The 25,000-nt window shown below is 39.1% G+C and overlaps 1 protein-coding gene across 10 annotated transcripts in view; it reads right to left on the bottom strand.

Annotated features, from left to right (window-relative positions):
- fat1a (FAT atypical cadherin 1a) overlaps window positions 1-25,000 on the bottom strand; it is a 182,572-nt gene that overhangs the window by 98,419 nt on the left and 59,153 nt on the right. For all 10 annotated transcript variants that reach the window (XR_009808447.1, XR_009808445.1, XR_009808446.1 and 7 more), the window contains exon 4: window positions 11,751-11,812. Coding sequence is in view for 7 of the 10 variants with exons in the window: in XM_061912916.1 (XP_061768900.1) it covers window positions 11,751-11,812 (62 nt within the window). In the remaining 3 variants the exon portion in view is untranslated. The remainder of the gene's footprint in view (window positions 1-11,750; window positions 11,813-25,000) is intronic.

The following is a 25,000-nucleotide window of genomic DNA, read 5'->3' as shown; positions in this document are numbered from 1 at the left end:
AATACCGATAATTTCCGGTATTACATTTTAAAGCATGTATTGGCTGATATAATCGGACATCTCTAGTTTTTACTTATTTTTTTATTTTTTTTTTATCTCAATTCTGTACACTGCTGCTGGAATTGTCATTTTCCTGAGGGAACTCTCCTGAAGGAATTAATAAAGTACTATCCATCCATCTGATCACTGCATACGTCAGCCTTCTGTAACCACTTTTAAAATAGTTCTATTGTCATTTATATGCTAAATATTATATTGTTGTCATGATCCGTTACCCATCTCATGGCATAATTTATGTTGAGTAGTTTCTTATGTTTTAGTCTGTTTCCTGGGTGCACCTTAGTTTCTTATGTTTTAGTCTGTTTCCTGGGTGCACCTTAGTTTTTTATGTTTTAGTCTGTTTCCTGGGTGCACCTTATTTCCTTTTGTTTACTGTTGGTTTCCATTGGCACTAACTCTCCTCGCCTGTCTTAGTTTAGCAATTAGTGTTCCCACCAGGTGTTTTGGTTGATCTCTCCCCTTTATAGTTTTCTGTCACCCAGCACTAGTTGCTGGGTCAATGTTTGCTAGATGCCACAATTACGTTTCTCCTAGCTCAAGTATATTTTTCCACACGCTGCTCTTCCTCGCAGTTCACCCTTGGATGACTATTTGTTTTGCCGCTCCACGCTTGTTAGCGTCTGAGTTTTTGTTTTGTATTTTTTGCCCTGCGTTTGAATATTAAAACCTTAATCCTACCTGCACGCCGCTCCTGCTTGTTTCCTGCATCGGAGGGAACACGACAACCGCAGCCATGGGTCGAAGACTTAACAATTGTGTTTATATTGTTATCACAAAAGGCTGTAATATAACCCCACTTTAGGCCCATCCCTAATAGCTTATAGACACAATATACACTAAAAATACTGTAGCCATAATAGTCAACATATTAAATCATGGGTGTCAAACTCTGGCCCGCGGGCCAAATTTGGGCCAGCCATATAATTTAATTTGGCCTTGTAGGCAATATCAAATTAAAATTAGAGCTGGCCCGCCGGTATTATACAGCGGCACCGCATTCACCGCTAATACTCCTACTTGCCAACCCTCCCGATTTTCCAGGGAGACTCACGAATTTCAGTGCTCCTCCCGAAAATCTCCCGGGGCAACCATTATCCTGAATATCTCCCCATTTCCACCCGGACAACAATATTGGGGGCGTTCCTTAAAAGGTCCTCTACAACCTGACGTCACGTCCTTCTTTCCTCCATACAAACATATGCGGCTTTTACATACAGAAAAGGATTCAAGGCATACTTGATCCACAGCCATACAGGTCACACTGAGGGTGGCCGTATAAACAACTTTAACACTGTTACAAATATGCGCCACACTGTGAACCCACACCAAACAAGAATGACAAACACATTTCGGGAAAATATTCGCACCGTAACCACAACAGAACAAATACCCAGAATCCCTTGCAGCACTAACTCTTCCAGGACGCTACAATATACACCCCCCGCTACCACCAATTTTTTTATTTACATTGTATTTAATATGCCATTGATATTTTTTCGTTTGTTTTTTTAAAGTAGATTTTGCACTATTAAGTTATATAAGCGTCGCTTGTTCCATATTCATCCATCCATCCATATTCTACCGCTTTTTCCCTTCTGGGTTGTGGGGGGTGCTGGTGCCTATCTCAGCTACAATCGGGCGTAAGGCGGGGTACACCCTGGACAAGTCGCCACCTCAAGAAAATCAGTGTAGCAAACTGAGCAATAAGTAACATTTTATTCATGCGCTTTCTCCGGCTACTTTAAGGTTTGAATGTTTGATTCATTCATTATTGTTATTTTATTTTCAAATGTATTATTAGCCTGTGGAAAAAGTTTATTTTGATATTTACCTCAGAAGGCTGCAAATAGAAAAGAGGCATTACATTTGTAATAAAATTTAATTTTATATGCTATTGATATGTTTTAATTATTATTATTATTATTAATAATTCGATTTTGCATGTCACTATAAAGTTATATAAGCCTTGCTTGTTCAATATTCAATGAAAAACTTGTTTGGGTCCCTATTAAAAGGTTAATTTGTTCAACCTCGGCCCGCGGCTTTGTTCAGTTTTACATTTTGGCCCACTCTGTATTTGAGTTTGACACCCCTGTATTAAATGTTCTTCCAATTAATTCATAATAGCCCAAATGGTCAACAGCAGCTGTTACAAAGTCTTATAGGAGCAGGAATGACGGATTTTACGCTTCTCAATTTTCTGATGATGAAAAGAAATGACTAAATTAGCCGAGCTAAAAACGACAGATGCTTTTTAACCGTTTTTAATTTAGTCATCCAAATATTTCCCAGCTCCTTTGGACATTCGAACACTCCGCGTCCAGAAAAAGTTGATACCATCTCACGGATAAGTGACCTCAAAAACGTTGTGCGTTTGAGCGTGTCGCCAGGGCAGAACAAACGTCGACGTCGTTAAAAAACATCTGCTGAGTGTCTCCCATAAAGACAGTGAAGGCCCGTCACACGCCATTTGCCGGCGTCATTTCAATTACGCAACTAATGTGTTTTTAGGGGTTTTCATTCTTTTGCCATGTCTGCAGATGTCCATTACTTAGATTGCAGGAAGCAAAAATGTTTCTCTGAGGGAGGCTTGGCGGTTTCGATTAGCTGGAAGTGCTCACCGGCGTCCAGACATAAAGACTAACATGTCCAATTTTATACTGACAGCGCCCGAATGTTTCCTTACGGTTACAATTGTATGTACTGTCAACTAAACTACACAGTGAATTCTTGTGTTTGCGACGTGCGCTAAAACAGCCTCCAGCCACTAGGTGGCAGGATCCCTCATCTTGCTCACTTTGTTGGGAAAAACAACTGCGACAAAAAAATGCCCACAATAGGAGCACCTAAATGAGATTTTTCTGACAAAAAAAAGTTGTAACACCACGAAAATGAAGTTGTTATATAACAATAATAAATGTACACTTGCATTACTAAGAGGCTGTAAGGATGCTGTCAACTTAGATTGTTCAAAAAGATTGTTTTATTCCTGAAATACTTTATTTTGAAAAAAATAAAGGGAATACTTTTGTTTTTATCTTCCAAAAATGCAATAGTTTCCCTGCAATATTAAACATTTATTTTTGCAACATGGTGATTTTTGTATTTATTTTCTTTTTAATATTTTTGTGCAAAAATCCCGCATAGTAAATAAACATTTAAAACAGGGGTAGGGAACCCATACTCTCGAGCCAGATGTGGCTCTTTTGATGACTGCATCTGGCACTCAGATAAATCATAGCTGACATTGCTTAACAAGATAAGTAATGAACAATTCCGCTGGTAATCACAGTGTTAAAAATAACGTTCAAATTATAAAACATTCTCATGCATTTTAATCCGACCATCCATCTTCTATCGCACCTGTTCAAGAAGTCGCATTAATGGTAAGAAGTATTATATTCATTATTGGTTAGCTTTAGAATAACAGTGTTATTAAAAAGAATAAAATACTTATTATACTGTTATAAAATGTTGGTCTTAAAAATGCACGCATTTAGTTGTATTTAGGGTTAAAACATATTATATGGCTCTCACGGAATTACATTTTGAAATATTCGGATTTCATGGCTCTCTCAGCCAAAAAGGTTCTGGATCCCTGAATTAAAACGTGAAATTATTCAGGCAACGTTACATTAAATAATTAGTGTAAGTGTAATAAGTGTAATAACTTAATGGCATTTCAAAATGTTTATGTTTTAACCTTCCTCTTGTGTTAGCTTTCTGTTACCATCTCTTATGTTAACGGGTCGGTTTTGACCCATGTCTTAAATCAGCTGTAAAATACACTAAAAACAATTATCTATCATCCAATTTGTTTTTCATCTCTTGGTTACCTCGTTAGGCTTCCTTATCCTTGAAAATATTGGTTTTAATATTTTTGGTTTGGGCCATTGGGCCTTTTTTTGTCAGTATACCCCTCGATTTCAATTTTTAAAAATGGTAAAACGAACCTCAAGAGAATCATATAAATAAAAAAAAGGTTGTTGTGTTACCTAACTATTACTAAGGGGTATTAGAACACATCTCTTAAATAAATGTGTTTAATTTATTTTTTCATTTTAAGAATTTTAACTATAGTAACATCTATGGTGTTACGGGTCAATTTCGACCCGTATATATTTACTTCAAGAAAAAGGCTAAAACGTATTTTTTTCAGCAACAGAAATCCAACATCAAACAAACAACAACCAATCAATCAAATGAAACCAAGAGAAATAGATTACTAGTTCCAAAACTAATAAAAAAACAAAATCAGAGTGGCAAAAAGTGACACTTTTAGTGTCCGTCTTTTGTTTGTTTTTGTACAGGATAACAAGGTAAAATGAGAATCCACTAAAGCTCACAAGATTGGGGGAGGAGCTGGCTGTCAGTGTGTTCAGTTTTGGCTCTTATCATTGCTTTATCATCTTATTTTTATAACTGGGTCGAAACCGACCCTAACAACACCAAGGGCATAATTTCTACCAGAGCATTTTATAATTTAGTGAAAAAAATTTAAAAAAATTATTTTGTTGACAAAGAGGTTCCTGACAAAGTCAAAAAGCTTTGATGCAAAAAAATAAATGTATGTGGTGCTTTTAAGCATTTAAAAACTAAAACGGGTCGGTGCCGACCCTATCACAAGACGAAGGTTAAGTAAATAACTGATATTTATGTCCACATATAAGTGGACATAATGCACTTTGTGTGGCCAATTGCCTGTGCATTAAAGGTGCTATACAAATAAAAGTCTGAAGAATTGATTAACATATGTGTGTTGGCTTTAAATGTACTTAATTTTGGCACACCCACATAATCTTCCCATACATAGATTAAAAATAATTAAAAATGTCATTACATGAATAAATCGGTCACGGAATAAAGATTTTATATAGGTTTGCTATAGGAGAACATTTCCATGTTAATTTCCATTGTAATTACCTACTTAATTGGTTTTCTTATTATTCAAATTTGGCACAACAAATCTTAAGCGCTTAGTAGCTTATTACAATAATATATTTAGAGTTGCACTACAAAGTTAATGTACTTTCAGATACAAAACATTTTTTATTTTTTGTAGGTAATGCATGTTCTTGTATCCCACATGCGCCCCCAGCGGAAATAAATGCATGGTTGACCGGCTGCATATAGAAGTATCAATTAGCTGTATGAAAGGTATCTCGGGTTAAACATACAGTCAGAGCAGTAGAGCGCAAAAACATTGGCCAGGAGATGGGAGGCCAGATAACGTTGTGAATACCTCTTCTATGCCATGATATTATAGATGTTACATTGTTTATGTATGGGGTTCAAAGAAAGTACCATGTTCGATGTTTTTGTTGGCAAAACTTCACTTAAAATACAATATGGCCTACTATATTCCATGTTAATAAGTATTACCATGAATTGATTAACGTGGACAAGGACTTAAACAAGTTGAAAAACTTATTCGGGTGTTACCATTTAGTGGTCAGTAGTACGGAATATGTACTGTACTGTGCAATCTATTAATAAAAGTATCAATCAATCAATCAATTAGCAGGTGATACGAACTAAGAAAACTTCTAGCTTGCTGTTTAGATGAGCAATCATGCTGACACGGTAAAACAGTAAATGGACTTTGTAGGATTACACCAAGCCCGCCAACAGGTTTTATCCAGCCCGCAGAATGACTTTGCTAAGTATAAAAAATAACCGTAAATGTTTGATTGAAATAAACAGCTGTTCTAAATGTGTCCACTATATGTCGCAATAGCAATTACTTGTATCTTTGTCGATGATGCCACATATGTACAAACCCTGTTTCCATATGAGTTGGGAAATTGTGTTAAATGTAAATATAAAAAGAATACGATGATTTGCAAATCATTTCCAACCCATATTCAGTTAAATATGCTACAAAAAAAACATATTTGATGTTCAAACTGATAAACATTTTTTTTTTTTTCAAATAATCATTAACTTTAGAATTTAATGCCAGCAACACGTGACAAAGAAGTTGGGAAAGGTGGCAATAAATACTGATAAAGTTGATGAATGCTCATCAACCACTTATTTGGAACATCCCATAGGTGTGCAGGCTAATTGGGAAAAGCTGGGTGCCATGATTGGGGATAAAAACAGCTTCCCCAAAAATGCTCAGTCTTTTACAAGAAAGGATGGGGCAAGGTAGACCTCTTTGTCCACAACTGCGTGAGAAAATAGTCAAACAGTTTAAGAACAACGTTTCTCAAACTGCAATTGCAAGAAATTTAGGGATTTCAACATCTACAGTCCATAATATCATCAAAAGTTTCAGAGAATCTGGAGAAATCACTCCACGTAAGTGGCATGGCCGGAAACCAACATTGAATGACCGTGACCTTCGATCCCTCAGATGGCACTGTATCAAAAACCGACATCAATCTCCAAAGGATATCACCACATGGGCTCAGGAACACTTCAGAAAACCACTGTCACTAAATACAGTTTGTCGCTACATCTACAAGTACAAGTTAAAGCGCTACTATGCAAAGCCAAAGCCATTTATCAACAACATCCAGAAACGCCGCCGGCTTCTCTGGGCCCGAGATCATCTAAGATAGACTGATGCAAAAAGGAAAAGTGTTCTGTGGTCTGACAAGTCCACATTTCAAATTGTTTTTGGAAATATTGGACATCGAGTCAACCGGACCAAGAAGCAAACCATCCAGACTGTTATCGACGCAAAGTTCAAAAGCCAGCATATATATATATATATATATATATATATATATATATATATATATATATATATATATATATATATGTAGCTGAGATAGGCGCCAGCGCCCCCCGCGACCCCGAAAGGGAATAAGCGGTAGAAAATGGATGGATGGATATATATATATATATATATAATAAATACTAGAAATATACACACCCCCGCTCGGAGGTCTCAATGTTGGCAAGTATGGATGTAACTAAACACCACGGGTGAGTGACTAAAGCTCTAAAGTGAAAGGATACAAACTAACAGGCACACATGCAACACTGACACACAATTATATTCCAGCAACAGGTGCAACTAAATAGGGTGGATTAACTAATGGAAAACAGGTGAGCTGGCAGGAAACAGAACAATAAGTGAAGATGCAGCGCAGCAAGGGATCCAAAAAGGAAGTAGAACCGAAATAAAAGCACAGACACAGGAAATGATACATAACAAAACACAGGAAAATAGTGAACCAAGTCCAAACCATCATGTCGGATCATGATTAGAAATGTAACAATATAAACATTTCATATCACGACTATTGTGACCAAAATGATTGCGGTTATCATTATTATCACGGTATTGCTGAATGTGCTCCAAAAAAATAGTTATACACACTGAAATATTCAAACAAAGTTCTATTTAAAAATAAAAATAAATAAAATAGGTTGACACACAATATGCCTTAATTGGCAGAAGAAACATTACATACTAATCTGGCTTCTTAAAAGCCATGTTACTTTTTGTGAGTGTTTGAATATATGTATACTCCTACGTTTTATTTTGTAAAAGTTTAAGAGTGTTTTTTTCAATGATGAATAAAAAAATAAGGTTTTAGGTTGATTGATTGATTGAGACTTTTATTAGTAGATTGTACAGGACATATTCCGTACAGTTGACCACTAAATGGTAAGACCCGAATAAGTTTTTCAACTTGTTTAAGTCGGGGTCACCCGTTAATCAATTCATGGTGCATCCTTTCCGGTTTATATGACGTCACGTGTGTTCACTTCCTGTTGTCAATAGTCCTTCGAGTATAGATGGCTCACTAAGAGAACACAGTCTTTATGTTCAATGTACACAATTGATTAGTTTAGTCCGTCAAACAGCAATTTGTTTACACAAGTTTAGATTAGGGTATGTCATTCCTTATTGGGGAAAAACATTATTGTCTCTTGTCTTCTTGTGGTTAGAGTGTCCGCCCTGAGACTGGAAGGTCGTAGGTTCAAACCCCGGCCGAGTCATACCAAAGACTATAAAAATGGGACGCATTGCCTCCCTGCTTGGCACTCAGCATCAAAGGTTGAAATTGGGGGTTAAATCACCAAAATTATTCCCGAACGTGGCCACCGCTGCTGCTCACTGCTCCCCTCACCTCCCAGGGGGTGAAGATGGGGATGGGTCAAATGCGGGGGATAACTTCACCACACCTAGAGTGTGTGTGTGACTATCTTTGGGACTATAGATGTCCGATAATATCGGACCGCCGATATTATCGTCCGATAAAATGTAATATCGGAAATTATCAGTATTGGTTTCAAAAAGTAACATTTATGACTTTTTAAAACGCCGCTGTACGGAGTGGTACACGGATGTAGGGAGAAGTACAGAGCGCCAATAAACCTTAAAGACACTGCCTTTGCATGCCGGCCCAATCACATAATATCTACAGCTTTTCACACACACAAGTGAATGCAAAGCATACTTGGTCAACAGCCACACAGGTCACACTGAGGGTGGCCGTATAAACAACTTTAACACTGTTACAAATATGCGCCACACTTGAACCCACACCAAACAAGAATGACAAATACAATTCGGGACAACATCCGCACCGTAACAAAACATAAACACAACATTACAAATACCCAGAACCCCTTACAGCACTAACTCTTCTGGGACGCTACAATATACCCCCGCCTCCCCAAACACACACAACTCAAACCCGCCCACCTCAACCTCCTTTGCTCTCTCAAGGAGAGCATGTCCCAAATTCAAAGCTGCTGTTCTGAGGCATGTTAAAAAAAAAATAATGGACTTTGTGACTTCAATAATAAATATGGAGGTGCCATGTTGGCATTTTTTTCCATAAATTGAGTTGATTTTTTTTTTAAAACCTTGTTACAGTTTTTATGCATCCAACGGGGCATCACAACAAAAGTAGGCATAATAATGTGTTGATTCCACGACTGTAGCTATCGGTATCAGTTGATATAGGAATAAGTAATTAAGAGTTGGACAATATCGGGATATCTGATATCGGCAAAAAAGCCATTAACGGACATCTCTAGTTGGGACTTCAACTTTTATTCTTACTAGCTCAGTAGTGCAAGCTTGCTTCTCCAGTAAATGAGCAAAATCACTGCACTGTAAGTTGATCAAAATGTTATCAATTACAGTTATATGCTAATTTTATTATCCGTTTATCATTACAGCGTTTATCGTTACATCCATGTTCATGACTTTTACAATTCTGAAACAACGCTCATTCTCTAATGATGCCTTTACAAAGGCAACCACCTATAATTACAGCATTTGCGGCACATTCCTGCGATTGACAGGAGTGCAAAGACATATTATGTGGTTTGAAAAGTGTTTACATTTTCGTCTCCGCAGGTAGAGCAAACAGATGATTTATTTAGAGGAAACCACCATATATATGTCTTATCCGAAAGTGCAGCTAGAAAAAACAAAAAGTCTTCTTAACTTCTCAGAGTAAATCTCCCAAATAGCAGCCCACAGTCTAAACAAACACAGGTTCAAACATGGAGTTTGGCGTTCAGCTAGGGAAGTTTGTTATAAAAAGTCTGCTCACAGCAGATGTTAGGTTCTTGTTTACCCTCCCCCGTCCTATTCCTGATTCCCCAGCATGTCCAGGCATGTCCCACTTTGCTGTTCACCCCCCCTCACCATCCACAATCAGACCATCAAACGCCACTTTGGCCTTTCCGCTATTCGTCTCTTACACCCCCTCAACAGTCATCCGTCCCGTCGCAAAAACTGAAGGCCCCCCCAGGGTCCTGGTAACCCCCAACCCCCTACGACCCCAACTACCCACCACCTCCTGATGACATTTGATGCAAACAATGCTGACACACACACAGACACACCACCCCCACCCTAATTGCTCCACATGTTCCCAATGGCTGCACATGTTGACCATCTTCTGCTGGCTAGCTTAGCATGAAAACCCTCTGCTACTTTGCTGTGATTGCAGCCTGTCTGTGCACGTGCAGGCATTCTTCTTCCACGGCCAGTTGCCCCGAGGACAAACTGTTAGGTGTGTGCGTGTGTGTGTTTTTTATGAGTCTGCTGCCCAGTGAAAAAAAAAGCAGACTATAAAAACAGCTTCCGGATTCCACATAAGCAACACGTGCAAAAACAAACACCTTGCATCGCCACGGCAACACCATCGCTGATACTCGCTGACGTCATTAAAAAAATGGGAAAAAAATGCCAACATGGCACTGCTATATTTATTATTGAAGTCACAAAGTGCAATATTTTTTTTAACATGCCTCAAAACAGCAGCTTGGAATTTGGGACATGCTCTCCCTGAGAGAGCATGAGGAGGTTGAGGTGGGCGTGGTTGAGGTGGATAAGAGTTAGTGCTGCAAGGGGTTCTGTTCTGTTGTGATTATGTTGTGTTACAGTGCGGATGTTCTCCCTAAATGTGTTTGTCATTCTTGTTTAGTGTGGGTTCACATTGTGGCGCATATTTGTAACAGTGTTAAAGTTGTTTATACGGCCACCCTCAGTCTGACCTGTATGACTGTTGACCAAGTATGCGTTGCATTCACTTGTGTGTGTGAAAAGTTGTAGATATTATGTGACTGGGCCGACACGCAAAGGCATTTCCTTTAAGGTTTATCGGCGCTCTGTACTTCTCCTTACGTCCGTGTACCACTCTGTACAGCGGCGTTTTAAAAAGTCATACATTTTACTTTTTGAAACAGATACCGATAATTTCCAATATTACATCTTAAAGCATTTATTGGACGGTAATATCGGCAGTCCGATATAATCGGACATCTCTAATTCTAACACCTTTACTATTGTCTGTGTTAGTACCATTAACTTACTTATAATCAGAAGGTGACGTTTAAAAATGTAAAATAAATCAGATTTTATGTTTTCTCTCCTGGTCCTTATTTTTGAAAGGTCATGAAAAATATTAGTAACTTTCGATATCGACCGTCATAAAACATACATCGTTCAGCCATATCACCCAGCCCTAATTTAATTATATCTTTATCTTAAAGCGAGACTTTGTACAAGTTTGCAATTGGAGCTATTGATTACTTGTCAACCACTAGGTTGTGGGGCATTACATTTTTTTGTGACCTCGAAAGGCTGGGAAAACCTTTTCACACTTCAAAGGAAAACACAGAAAGCAAACTTTGTAAAGATGGTGTAAAAAGGGCTCACACTTCACTGACTAATGATTTTTCTTCCTTAAAGGAATCCGTTTTCCTGTATCCTTCACTTACAACCTTGTCGTAAATGCTTGCCATAATGCAATTGTGCTACGGTGAAATACAATCCGGAGCCTGAAAACCAACACGGCTCTGGCACCAGATGTACTGGGATTAACTGGCCAGCGCTGAATGACTGTAATTAAAAGCCCGGAAAAGGCAATTAAAAAGAAAAAGGCCCTACTATCAACTTTGGCTTGTGCGGCGAGAGGGCGGGGCTCGGTGAGAGAAAAAAAACAAAAAACGAATGCAAGTCAAGGTCAATAAAAGCCACAGGTTTAAAAAAAATCGGCGGCTTCCTGTTGCTGCTCGCCAGAGGATGGGAAAGAACACAGAGGACTCACACCACACCCAAAAACACATGACACCCTTTCACCCATTTACACTAGGAACCTTTCCTATTGGCTCCTACACAACATTGGCTCAAAAATGTAAAAGACATCAAACTTTTTTTTTTGATAAATTGGAATTTCTCTTCCCAAAATAAAGTGGGTGCTTACCTCGAGAATGTGCTCGTCCTGCTGCTCCCTGTCCAACTTCCTGGAAGTCGTCATCACCAGACCTGCAGGAGACAATCGGCGTTAAAAATGATTTAGTTCTGAATTGAACCGTAAATAAGGAAGACTCTCAATTTAGGTCAAACTGAGTAAACTACTTGGCTGCACCAACAGAGGCGCAGTGGAGTCTATCTCGTCTCGTTTGCAATCTGAAGGGCAATATTAATATGAAGTGAAATTAATTATATTTGTGTAGCGCTTTTCTCTAGTGACTCAAAGCACTTTACATAGCGAAACCCAATATCTAAGTTACATTTAAACCAGTGTGGGTGACACTGGGAGCAGGTGGGTAAATTGTCTTGCCCAAAGACACAACGGCGGGGACTAGGATGGCGGAAGCGGGAATCGAACCTGGAACCTTCAAGTTGCTAGCACGGCCACTCTACCAACCGAGCTATACCGCCCCATCAGCTGCAGCAAAGTAAATGTTAAGTGGCAGTGGTTCTCAATCTTTTTTCAGTAATGTACCTCCTGTGAACATTTTTTCAATTCAAGTACCCCCTAATCAAAATAAGGGATAAAGAAGTAAAATACAGCACTATGTCATCAGTTTCCGATTTATTAAATTGTATAACAATGCAAAATATTGCTCATTTGTAGTGGTCTTTTTTGAACTATTTGGAAAAAAAGATGTAAAAATAACTAAAAACTTGTTGAAAAATAAACAAGTGATTCTATTATAAATAAAGATTTCTACACATAGAAGTAATCATAAATTTAAAGTGCCCTCTTTAGGGATTGTAATAGAGATCCATCTGGATTCATGAACTTCATTCTAAAAATTTCTTCACAAAAAAAGAAATCTTTAACAACAATATTTATGGAACATGTCCACAAAAAAATCTAGCTGTCAACACTGAATATTGCATTGTTGTATTTCTTTTCACAGTTTATGAACTTACATTCATATTTTGTTGAAGTATTATTCAATAAATATATTTATAAAGGATTTTTGAATTGTTGCTATTTTTAGAATATTTTCTAAAAATCTCACGTGCCCCTTGGCATACCTTCAAGTACCCCCAGGGGTACGCGTACCCCCATTTGAGAACCACTGAGCTATGGAAACAAGAGTTCAAAGCATGTTCAGAAAGATTGTCAGATGATGATATTTTACTCAGTTTTATCCCATTTTGGAATTTGGATTAATCATTATAATCTCATTTTGGAATTTGGATTAACCATGATTAATTACAGGCTAATCACTCCCTTGCATAATTTAATTTGCTTAGGTAAAGACCCCAATATTTTTACGCAAATACAATCACCAGGAAAGTTGTTAAACATTGTACTTGAATGCACGCCATTTATTTGCAAAAAAAACATGGCAACAGTTTAAACTAAAGATCATTCAGGCTGTATTTTGGAGTGAAATTTGCTAGCGAGCACACCAAGCTGCGTCTCCTCACTCATTTTTGTACTGATGTACGCATTGATCTGATCACAAACCGTATAGTGGTTAAGGTAAAAGAGCTTGTCTGGTCAAAATAAATTGTATAATTAATCTAAGTGTTTCATGAAAAATGCAATACTTTCTTTTGAGGAACTCAAAGTAAAGCCGCTGCTCCTTCACATCGAGAGGAGCCAGATGAGGTGGTTCGGGCATCTGGTCAGGATGCCACCCGAACGCCTCCCTAGGGAGGTGTTTAGGGCACGTCCAACCGGTAGGAGGCCACGGGGAAGACCCAGGACACGTTGGGAAGACTATGTCTCCCGGCTGGCCTGGGAACGCCTCGGGATCCCCCGGGAAGAGCTAGACGAAGTGGCTGGGGAGAGGGAAGTCTGGGTTTCCCTGCTTAGGCTGTTGCCCCCGCGACCCGACCTCGGATAAGCGGAAGATGATGGATGGATGGCAATATTTTCTTGTGATTAATCACAAGTTAACTCGTTCATTTTAACAACCCTAATTACTATTTAATATAGTCAATATTTTGCCTGAAGAATAGAAATGTGTTCTGAATTTAGACTTAGACAAACTTTAATGATCCACAAGGGAAATTGTTCAACACAGTAGCTCAGTTACAATGATGGAAAGTGTAAGGATGGAAAGGAAAATGCAGGTATAAATGGACTAAATATAGCAATATAAAATAACATATATGCGAATATATACAATATATGCTTAATATGTGTACAGTATATTATATTTACGGATATATTATGTCTATAACATATATACAATATGTACCAATTACCTTGTACAATATTACAGTATATGTGGCAACCGCAGCATAAAATAGAGAGTAAACCCAGCAGAAAATAGAACATGCACGTGCATACATCTGCGGTTCCCTCCAAGGTTTCTCGCTGTCATCCCATTGGGTTGAGTTTTTCCTTGCCCTGATGTGGGATCTGAGTTGAGGATGTCGTTTGAGACACTCGTGATTTAGGGCTATATAAGTAAACATTGATTGACTGATTGATTCTTATGTACCAGCAATGGGTACCGCATCGGTTAAAATTGAAAAGGTACCCATCCCGACAGAAGTAAAATATGACACAGAGTAAGAAGTTCAGAACATTCAGAGAGATTTTCAGTTCATCAGTGGTTGACCCCCCCCCCCCCGTGTGGTTGGCAGTGTTAGCTATCAATTACTGGTTGAGAAAAAGTTAACATATTTTGCATTCGTCGCCATCTCTTCTTCTATTTCCACCATGTCAGTCAACTGTGAAAATAACTTCCGCTAAATTCTCGCCATTTTTCAGGGGCACCGAGCCAACAGCCAGACTGGAGGGGGTTGGGGTGTGCCACTGGCGCTAGCTCGCACACGTGAAATGTCGCAAAGCACCCCAAAGACGAGGCCCAAATAGCATCCCGCCAGCCCAGCCCGGCTTGGCTTGGCTTGCTTTTAATTCCTGTTATGCAAGCTGAGCAAACAGAAGAACAGTCAAAAACCACACTCTACTTGTTTCAGTTGGAGGATGAGGCACAAGAAGAATCCTGCGGTTGTTATTTTTTTTATATATATATTTATATATATATCGCCCAGAAGTGAGCTCGCCAGCTACCCAGATTAGCTAGATGAGAATGTACTGTAACCTGCTGACTAAGAAATTAAATGACAAACAAACAAAAGTTTCTTTTTGGAGTGGAACTCCAAACCCAAACTACGCGACTGGTCCATGCAAGAACCAACATCTACACTGCAAAAACTGAAATCTAAGTAAGATTAAATATCTCACATAAGGGTGATATTTGCTTATTTTCTGTCTGATAAGATAGTACTTCTAACTGAGCAGATTTTATGTTGGAGTGTTTTACTTGTTTTAAGTGTTTTGGTCCTAAATGATCTCAGTAAGATATTACAGCTTGAAACTGATATTTTATGACCTACCGTATTTTTCGGACTATAAGTCTCAGTTTTTTTTATAGTTTGGCCGGGGATGCGACCTATACTCGGGAGCGACTTATGTGTGAAATTATTAACACATGACCGTAAAATGTCAAATAATATTATTTAGCTCATTCACGTAAGAGACTAGACGTATAAAATTTCATCGGACTAAGCAATTAGGAGTGACAGATTGTTTGGTAAACGTATAGCATGTTCTATATGTTATAGTTATTTGAATGACTCTTACCATAATATGTTACGTTAACATACCAGGCACCTTCTCAGTTGGTTATTTATGCAACATATAACGTACACTTATTCAGCCTGTTGTTTACTATTCTTTATTTATTTTAAATTGCCTTTCAAATTTCTATTTCTTGGTGTTGGGTTTTATCAAATACATTTCCCCAAAAAATGATACTTATACTCCAGTGCGACTAATATATGTTTTTTTCCTTCTTTATTATGCATTTTCGGCAGGTTCGACTTATACTCCGGAGCGACTTATACTCCGAAAAATACGGTATATTAAGTAAAACATGCTTGAAACTAGAATATCAACTGTTGCAAAGCTGTGTCATCAACACTCACAAGTAATAAACTACTTTTTAAAAGTAATCATTTCTTATTTCAAGCCTTTTAATAATGACACAATTTTGTCTCATTATTAAAACGGATGACAGCCAAATGGACTTTGCTGTTTTTTTTTCCCAATTAAACAATAGAAAATATGCACTCATAAAGTAGTACAGTTGGCACAGTACGGTAAACGGACAGTTAATATTTAAACATTTCACATGTGACATTTCACATGTGACATTTCAAACAATTTTGAACAGAAACAGTTCATGCACTCAGATAAATTCTTCAAAATTACAATAAAAAATGTTTGGGCCAGGAGCTGGGCTGTATATATGCGCACTAATTTACTGAAAGAACACGCACTTGCGAGATGACATCATGTTATAGATGGAAAAATACATTTTTAGAGAATATGATTTGCCTGAGCGGCTAGGAGACCCCGAGAGTAACAAGCGGTTGCCTTGTTGCCTTTCCATTAAGAACAATAAATTATTTTTTAGTACAAGTTTGCTGGTTTCAAGAAATGTAATGCCGAGCGCATAACATTATGTTAAGATAATGGCACTAGCCTTCACTTAATTTAAGAATATCTTTCAACATATTGAGCAAAAAGGTCTCAATTTTTTTTCTACCAAAAAAAGTGCTCTTGTATGAGTAATAATATACTTATTTTAAGGTATTTTTAGGTTTGTTGAAGTCAGCTTATTAGGGACCGAATGTCCCTCTGGGACAGAGGACCCTATTGTATTTCTAAGGTATTATTATTATTATACCGCCGCCTCTTTGAGCTGTAATTTGACCCCCTTAACATGCTTCAAAACTCACCAAATTTTACACACACATCAGGACTGGCGAAAATTGCCATCTAATAAAAAATAAAAATAAAAAAAAAACCTCCAAACTGCGCTCTAGCGCTCCCTAGGAAAAAACACAGACAAAACTGCTTGTAACTTCCGTTAGAATGCCGTAGAGACATGAAAGAAAAACCTCTATGGAGGTCTGACTTAGACCTACATTTCATAAAATGACATGCAAATACCCCTTCAAAACAAAAGTTTCCTAAAAAATGTCATTTTTGCTTCTTTGAGCTGTAATTTGACCCCCTTAAAATGCTTCAAAACTCACCAAACTGGGGACACACATCAGGACTGGCAAAAATTGCGATCTAATTAAAAAAAAAAAAAACTTAAAATTGCGCTCTAGCGCCCCCTATGAATAAAACAGACAAAACTGCTCTTGGGAAGGAAACACAGACAAAACTGCTTGTAACTTCCCGTAGGAATGTCGTAGAGACATGAAACAAAAACCTTTATGTAGGTCTCACTTAGACCTATATTTCATAAATTGACATCATTCAGCAAAAATCAACAGGAAGTTAGCAATTACCCCTTCAAAACAAAAGTTTAGTAAAAACCTGTCACCTTTTTTCAAACATTATCTCCCCTGAGCGCGTTTGTTGTGTCGGCTTCAAACTCGCACAGGCAAGAGATTGAACCCTTCTGATTAAAAGTTGCACAAAGAGTTTTTCTAACTGCTCCAGTTTTGAGTTTACGAGCCTTCAAAGAACCGCTGCGCTGATGCTGCTGCCGTCTCAAGATGGCCGCTTAAAAGCAGGAAGCACCAGCGTGACCACACAATGCAGAAAAGGTAGGTAATGTGCGGGTAAAGATATGTTGCTGGGTGAAAGAAGGAGGCACCAGTTTGACTCCAGGATACAGAGAAGGTAGGTAATGTGCAGGTAAAGATATGTTGTCTTGGTGATGGCAGGAAGCACCAGCATTTATAGGTGAAAGAAAGAAGCACCAGTGTGACCCCAGGATGCAGGGAAGGTAGGTAATGTGCAGGTAAAGATATGTTGAATGAGTAAAGGCAGGAAACACCAGCAAAAGACGGCCCCGTCCATCGCTGCTTGCAGCTTTAATCGTACTTGTTTTGGAAAGTCTTGACAAGCCAAATTTTCCTGTTCTATTGGCAGATCATTTTCCTTGGTTCAAGTAAAATACCCCTAATTTTTGTATTTTTTTTTTCTTGTTTTTGAACACTGACTTTTTGCAGTGTACGTGGACCAGAAACTAGGCTGCTAATTAAAATTTGTTGACATATACGGACATTTCTTTTGTGTGAAATACAAGGCTCTTAGAGGGGGTTTACAAAAAAAGACCGAAACAAACAAAAATCAACACTACATTGAGTGTTATTGTGGTTGAAACACATCTATCTACCCAGTGAAGTAAAATAGCGCTAATCTGACCAAACAGACTCGGGTTATACAAACGCTAAAACAAACAGGCACTCTTTCCTGGCGTTCGCCATTCATAAACACGGGATGGGGTTGGAGAATACGGCTGCGAGTCCACGTTATAAGCGGCATCCCGTCATGGCTGCCAGCGTATAATTGCAAGCCTTGCAGAGACACTGAGTACGGAGTAGAGCCGCCAGCTCGGACCGCACCAGAGGGGCCTCGTCGCCGCGCGGCTGCCCGATTAGCATAAAAAGCAAAGGATTTCCGAAACCCCAAAGCCAGCGGTGGCGCACATGCCGGCAGCGAGGAGACCGGGGCCACAACTCACAGACGCCCGAAATAGTCCTTGCTCAGCAGCACTGCAATTAGGAAATAGAAGACAGACACTTTTCGCCCCTTACGCTTCGCATGCTTTCCTTTCGTCTTCTTTTGGTCCTTTTTAATCTTCCAGAGACAACTGATTTATGTTCGAGCAAATAAAAAATAAAAAAAGTTTTTTAGCGCTACACTTATATACAGTGGAAGTGTGATGATAACCGTAGAACAAGAAATGTGAATTAAGTGTATGAGCAATCTTTTTTTTTTCTATATTATTGCAGGCATTCCAGACTTCCGGGAAGTATGCACGTTGTATATTTGATGATTTTTATGAATATTACATATATTCCACACACACCGGAGACGGCGTGGCGCATTTGGGAGAGTGGCCGTGCCAGCAACCTGAGGCTTCCTGGTTCAATCCCCACCTTCTACCAACCACGTCATGTCCGTTGTGTCCTTGAGCAAGACACCTCACCCTTGCTCCTGATGGGTCGTGGTTAGGGCCTTGCATGGCAGCTCCCGCCATCAGTGTGTGTTAATGGGGGAATGTGGAAATAGTGTCAAAGCGCTTTGAGTGCTTTAAAGGTACAAAAGCGCTATACAAGCATTTACCATTTACACACAGTTATAAATACTTCCTATACGATACAAGCACTTCGTACTCACTAAAATGAGCATCATTTTAACAAGAAAACTTAATGAGTACTCAAAGCTCAACATACTCATGTTAGTTTGCGATGCACTCCGACAGCAGTAAGTGAACCAAATTGAATATTAATAAATACTCAAACGGTCTATAATAATAATATAGCATCCGCTTGGGATGGTTTCCTGTGTACGGGACTCTCGCTGCTGTCTTGGATCCGCTTCGAACTGAACTCTCGCGGCTGTGTTGGACCCACTATGAATTGAACTTTCACAGTATCATGTTAGACCCGCACGACATCCATTGCTTTCGGTCCCCTAGAGGGGGGGGGGGGGGGGGGGGGGGGGGGGGGGGGTTTGCCCACATCTGAGGTCCTCTCCAAGGTTTCTCATAGTCAGCATTGTCACTGGCGTCCCACTGGATGTGAATTCTCCCTGCCCACTGGGTGTGAGTTTTCCTTGCCCTTTTGTGGGTTCTTCCGAGGATGTCATAGTCGTAATGGTTTGTACAGTCCTTTGAGACATTTGTGATTTAGGGCTATGTAAATAAACATTGATTGATTGATTGAATAATATAGTAAAAACTAGAGATGTCGGCTTTTTTGCCAATATGCAATATTCCGATATTGTCCAACTCTTAACTACCGATTCTGATATCAACCGATACTAATAGATACAGTCGTGGAATTAACATATTATTATGCTTAATTTTGTTGTGATGCCCCGCTGGATGCACAAAACAATGTAACAAGGTTTGCCAAAATAAATCAACTCAAGGTATGGAAAAAAATGCTAACATGTCTCAAAACAGCAGCTTGGAATTTGGGACATACTCTCCATGAGGTTGAGGTGGGCGTGGTTGGGGGGTTTGCAGTGTGAGGGGGGAGTGTATATTGTAGCGTCCTGGAAGAGTTAGTGCTGCAAGGGGTTCTGGGCATTTGTTCTGTTGTGTTTAAGTTGTGTTACGGTGCGGATGTTCTCCCGAAATGTGTTTGTCATTATTGTTTGGTGTGGGTTCAAGTGTGGCGCATATTTGTAACAGTGTTAAAGTTGTTTATATGGCCACTCTCAGTGTCACCTGTATGGCTGTTGACCAAGTATGGGTTGCATTCACTTGTGTGTGTGAAGAGCCGTAGATATTATGTGATTGGGCCGGCACGCAAAGGCAGTGCCTTTAAGGTTTATTGGCGCTCTTTACTTCTCCCTACATCCGTGTACCACTCCGTACAGCGGCGTTTAAAAAAATCATAAATTTTGTTTGTTTGATTGCCGGAATAATAATAGTTAACGACACGAACGATTTCAAAACAAAGCAATTACAAAAGGATTTGTTTCATATTGTGGTCAGGTCCTAATCTATCTCAGCTCAGGCTGTGATCTTGCTACTGTGCCTTTGTGTTTTGTTTATTGTGGAAAACAAGGAGGTTTCTTGGCTCGGATCAAACGCTGAACCAGTGTGAAAAAAATATTGTTGTATGGAAAGAGCGTACGTAGTTATTTTAGTGTGTGATTTACTGTGTTCACTGCCTTTGTTCCATTTCTGGTAACATAACATATGGGCCGGTCCCTGAAACTGTGGTCGTCGCCTGTGAGGAATGACACGGTTACGCCAACGGTTTTTCTAGTCAGAAGTTAGAGACGCTCAAGTACAGCGAGAACTACTGTTTACGTATTTTAAAGGGTGAAGAGTAGAGGTCGACCGATCATTGGTTCCGATATTTGTCATTAAAACAAACTTTTTTTCTTTTTACAACTACAGCAGAAATACATTACCAGATGCAATATGTACACATGTTATATCAGTATTTAGTCATTTAAAACCCTTCCTATATCTCCCTCTTGCAGGGTTGATCCCCTGCAGTACGTCTCTTCTGTTTACCTGTCAAAAAAAATTTTAAACGAGAAATCCAGTTTTTTGTCTTTCTTTTCAGTTGTAATTTGTTTGTTTTTGCTACTGCAGCTAAGGAGTGCGGCGGGTTTGGCGGCTGTGATTCAATTGAATAATGCGACAAAGATGGATGGACATGAATACGATAGAAAACATGTATCTTCCAAAAATCCAAGTTTGTGGAAATATCTTGCAGAAAGCAAGTTTATACTTTCTGTAACATTCAGGAAGATATTATGTCAGCCAGCCTGAAGAAGAACTCAATCAATCAATCAATGTTTACTTATATAGCCCTAAATCACTAGTGTCTCAAAGGGCTGCACAAACCACTACGACATCCTCGGTAGGCCCACATAAGGGCAAGGAAAACTCACACCCAGTGGGACATCGGTGACAATAATGACCCAGTGGGACGTCGGTGACAATGATGACTATGAGAACCTTGGAGAGGACGAAAGCAATGGATGTCGAGCGGGTCTAACATGATACTGTGAAAGTTCAATCCATAATGGATCCAACACAGTCGCGAGAGTCCCGTTCACAGCGGAGCCAGCAGGAAACCATCCCAAGCGGAGGCGGATCAGCAGCGCAGAGATGTCCCCAGCCGATACACAGGCAAGCAGTACATGGCAACTATAAGCTATCTGAAAAGGCCCAGACGTATTTTTATTTAAATGAACTATGCATTATTAGATCCATTATCTGCTATTACATTGTATAACATTGAGTAAATGGCAAAGTATTCTGATGTGATGAAATCCCATATTTCTCAGAGGATTTTCTATATTTTAAAAAGTTCAAGTACCAATAATTGTCACACACACACACGAGGTGTGGAGTAATTTTTCTCTGCATTTGACCCATCACCCTTGATCACCCCCGGGAGGTGGGGGAGCAGTGAGCAGCAGCGGTGGCTGCGCCCAGGAATCGTTGTTGGTGATTTAACCCCCCATTCCGAACCTTGATGCTGAGTGCCAAGCAGGGAGGTAATGGGTCCCAATTTTATAGTTTTTGGTATGACTCGGCCGGGGTTTGAACTCACAACCTACCGATCTCTAACTTCAAATGCAAATGTTGATGCACCTCTGACCTGCAGCATTAAACACACGTAATAAAGGTGGTTGTAAAATCCCCCGATGTTTTTGGTGCTAAATTAACAACATTAGCGACACATAAATAGTATGTCGCTACTGGTCCGACATTCAATTAAAAAATATTTTTTTAAAAACCCAACTTAAATCCTTGTTCGGCTGTTTACTGACTTATACTACTTATGTTTAAATAACTTTTGCTACAATTGAATATCATCTCCATATCTCAATAATCTGCATCCTTGACTACTAATAATTGGTCCTGGTATCGGACCTGAATAAAACATATTGGTCAATCTTTATTAAAAAGTATTAATTATGCTTTTAAGGATCCAGTTCATATTATAGTATTTTTTAATGCAAGTCCAATGTAATAGAGGCCATATATCAACGTGACTTAAAGGAGTGGGCGAGTAGGACGTTAGTTGGTTGAAGTTCATTTCAAACATTGATGCACTTTCGACAAGATACATGTTTTTTTTCCATTTCAAAGCAAAGCTTATTTAATCCTACCCCTTTTCCACTTCATAGCATTTACTTGCACATGTGTTCACTTCCGGTGACCAATTTGTAACAAAATGTATCAATAATTTCTAAATACAACAGTTCTCTTTTAAAGTAGTTAAAGGGGAACTGCACTTTTTTTTTAAATGTAGCCTATCGTTCACAATCATTATGAAAGACAAGAAGACAAAAGGTATTTTTTTTATTTTGCCATCTAACATATAGAGCAGTGGTCCCCAACCACCGGGCTCGATTGGTACCGGGCCGCAGAATAATTTTTTATCCATCCATTTTCTACCGCTTATTCCCTTTTGGGATTGCGGGGGGCGCTGGCGCCTATCTCAGCTACATAATTTTTTATTTTATTAATTTTTTTTATTAAATCAACATAAGAAACACAAGATACACATACAATTAGTGCACCAACCCAAAAAACGTCCCTTTTTCATGACAAAAACCTCTCTTTTTCATGGCAAAGAAAAAAATTAAATAATTATCAAGCGTTGACCGGCAGCTACAAAAAGGTTGGGGACCACTGATATAGAGTAAAAATTGTCTCATTCCAGGTGGCTAACACTCCTTCAAGCGTTGTTTATCATCTTTAATAATCCTAAAAAAAACAGACAATCATAGTGATTGTGAACAACAAGCAACATTCCAAAACAATTGCAGTTCCGCCTTAAGTCAGTTATGATTAACTTAAATCAGTGGTCTCAGACACGCGGCCCGCGGACCAATTGCGGCCCGCGAGACGTTGTTTTGCGGCCCCCACCTTAATATGAAAGTTTCATTTTAGAGCGGCCCGCGAGTTTTATATGAATGGCGCTTGACAACGTTGTGTCCAAAATGGCTCTTTCAACGTTCTGGGTTGGTGGAAAAGCGGCAAATGAGTGAAAGCGACATAAACGTTGGCATGGAGAAGAGGGTTTTCTTACGTGCCGGGCTGCAGTCACCCCGGGACACCTGTCCATCAGTAATAACAGTCCCCGATAACCTGGACCAATTCAAACCGTTATATGTTTTATTTTATTGTTTAATTTGCATTGCCTCACACGATGAACTCTACATATATTTCTATATGGCGCCGAATAACACTCCGGGAGCTGTTACTTTTTTGCGCTCGCTATCCTGGTACTTTCCCGGCTGTTATCCACCGACTGCCCTGTTGCTGTCGGGAGGAAAAGCGGAACGACACACATTGCGGAAATAGCATTATTCTCCGTGCGTCGGCTAATTACAAATATATTCCACAACCCCAAACATGTCTTTTTAAAAGCCTGCAGTGAAGAGAAGGGTTAGTGGAGTGCAAAGACAATTCCAGGAAAAGTTGGAGATGCAATATTTCTTTGTTGAGCACAGGGGCACCCCGCCATGAATACAATTTGAAACGTCATTATACAACTAGACATGCTGAGGAGTATGCAACATTTTTAAGAAATATTTTCTTGCGGCCCAGCCTCACCCAGACTCTGCATCCAGTGGCCCCCAGGTGAATTGAGTTTGAGACCCCTGACTGAAATAGATGAATAATATCTTATGTAAGTATCATAATTATTCTTCTTTGTACTTTGTAAACACTCGTAGTTCAAACTACTTCAAACTACCCCTTCAACTGGATCTTATTAGTACATTATTTGTTGTATTGCTTAATACATTTAATTCTACATACTGATATACTAAAAGTTTTAAGTACTGTACGTGCATGCACATTTCTTAGTTAGATTGTTCTCGCAAGGTTATATTTCTCCTCTTTTGATGATTTAGCAACACTAACGCAACCATGTGAGCCGAAGTGCTCACAATACATTTTAACGACAACATCATGCTAGGTAACACAAATTAAAATGATGGTATGAGAAACGGGCTCATTATACGATGGGTGGACCCTTAAGGACGGTTTTCCTTCAGGACGTCATGAAAGCAAGGGTTTGAGCGCCTCTTCTCTCAAATGAGGGAGATGGTAGAGTTTTGACATGTTTAGTGCTCATAAACAGACTCTCGGGACACATTTTAGTGTAAGCTCACCATTAAAGAGTCACTTTTATATAATAGGTGACCTTTCACGGTGCAGCCAGCAATAGAAACAAATGTGAGGATTAAAAAGAATGCATGATTTACGTTGTTTTTGTTTGTGGAGACATCGCATGGCATTGCATCTCCAAGACTGCGGTGGTTGCTAGGAAAAGTCATACATTTGCGCCAACAATTCCTACAGCACAGCAATGGAAATGTGGTGAAACTTACGATGATATAGTATGTTTCAACCAGAAACAACCTTATAAGTGCAAAAAAAAAGTTAAAAAGGACTGTACCTTGTTTTTGCCAATCTTTCACAATCCCTATAACGAAAGAACACACATTTCTTTTTTATGCATTCTAAATCATAAATAAATGATTGTAAAAGTCAGCTAACAAAGGGGCCATTGAGAGTTGCTCTATTATGCCATACAGCGCTCTATAAAAACATCCGGATACCTCCATCAACACGTTATCTAAAGCATTTGTGGAATGTAGCAACAAGCATGTACATCATAACATGCAATATTTACATATTTTGCCCTTTTTAGACACACAGTGGTGCATTC

Source organism: Nerophis ophidion, linkage group LG01 (assembly GCF_033978795.1).
Source record: "Nerophis ophidion isolate RoL-2023_Sa linkage group LG01, RoL_Noph_v1.0, whole genome shotgun sequence".
In the NCBI taxonomy this organism is placed as follows: domain Eukaryota; kingdom Metazoa; phylum Chordata; class Actinopteri; order Syngnathiformes; family Syngnathidae; genus Nerophis; species Nerophis ophidion.
This window is presented reverse-complemented; position numbering and strand designations above follow the sequence as displayed.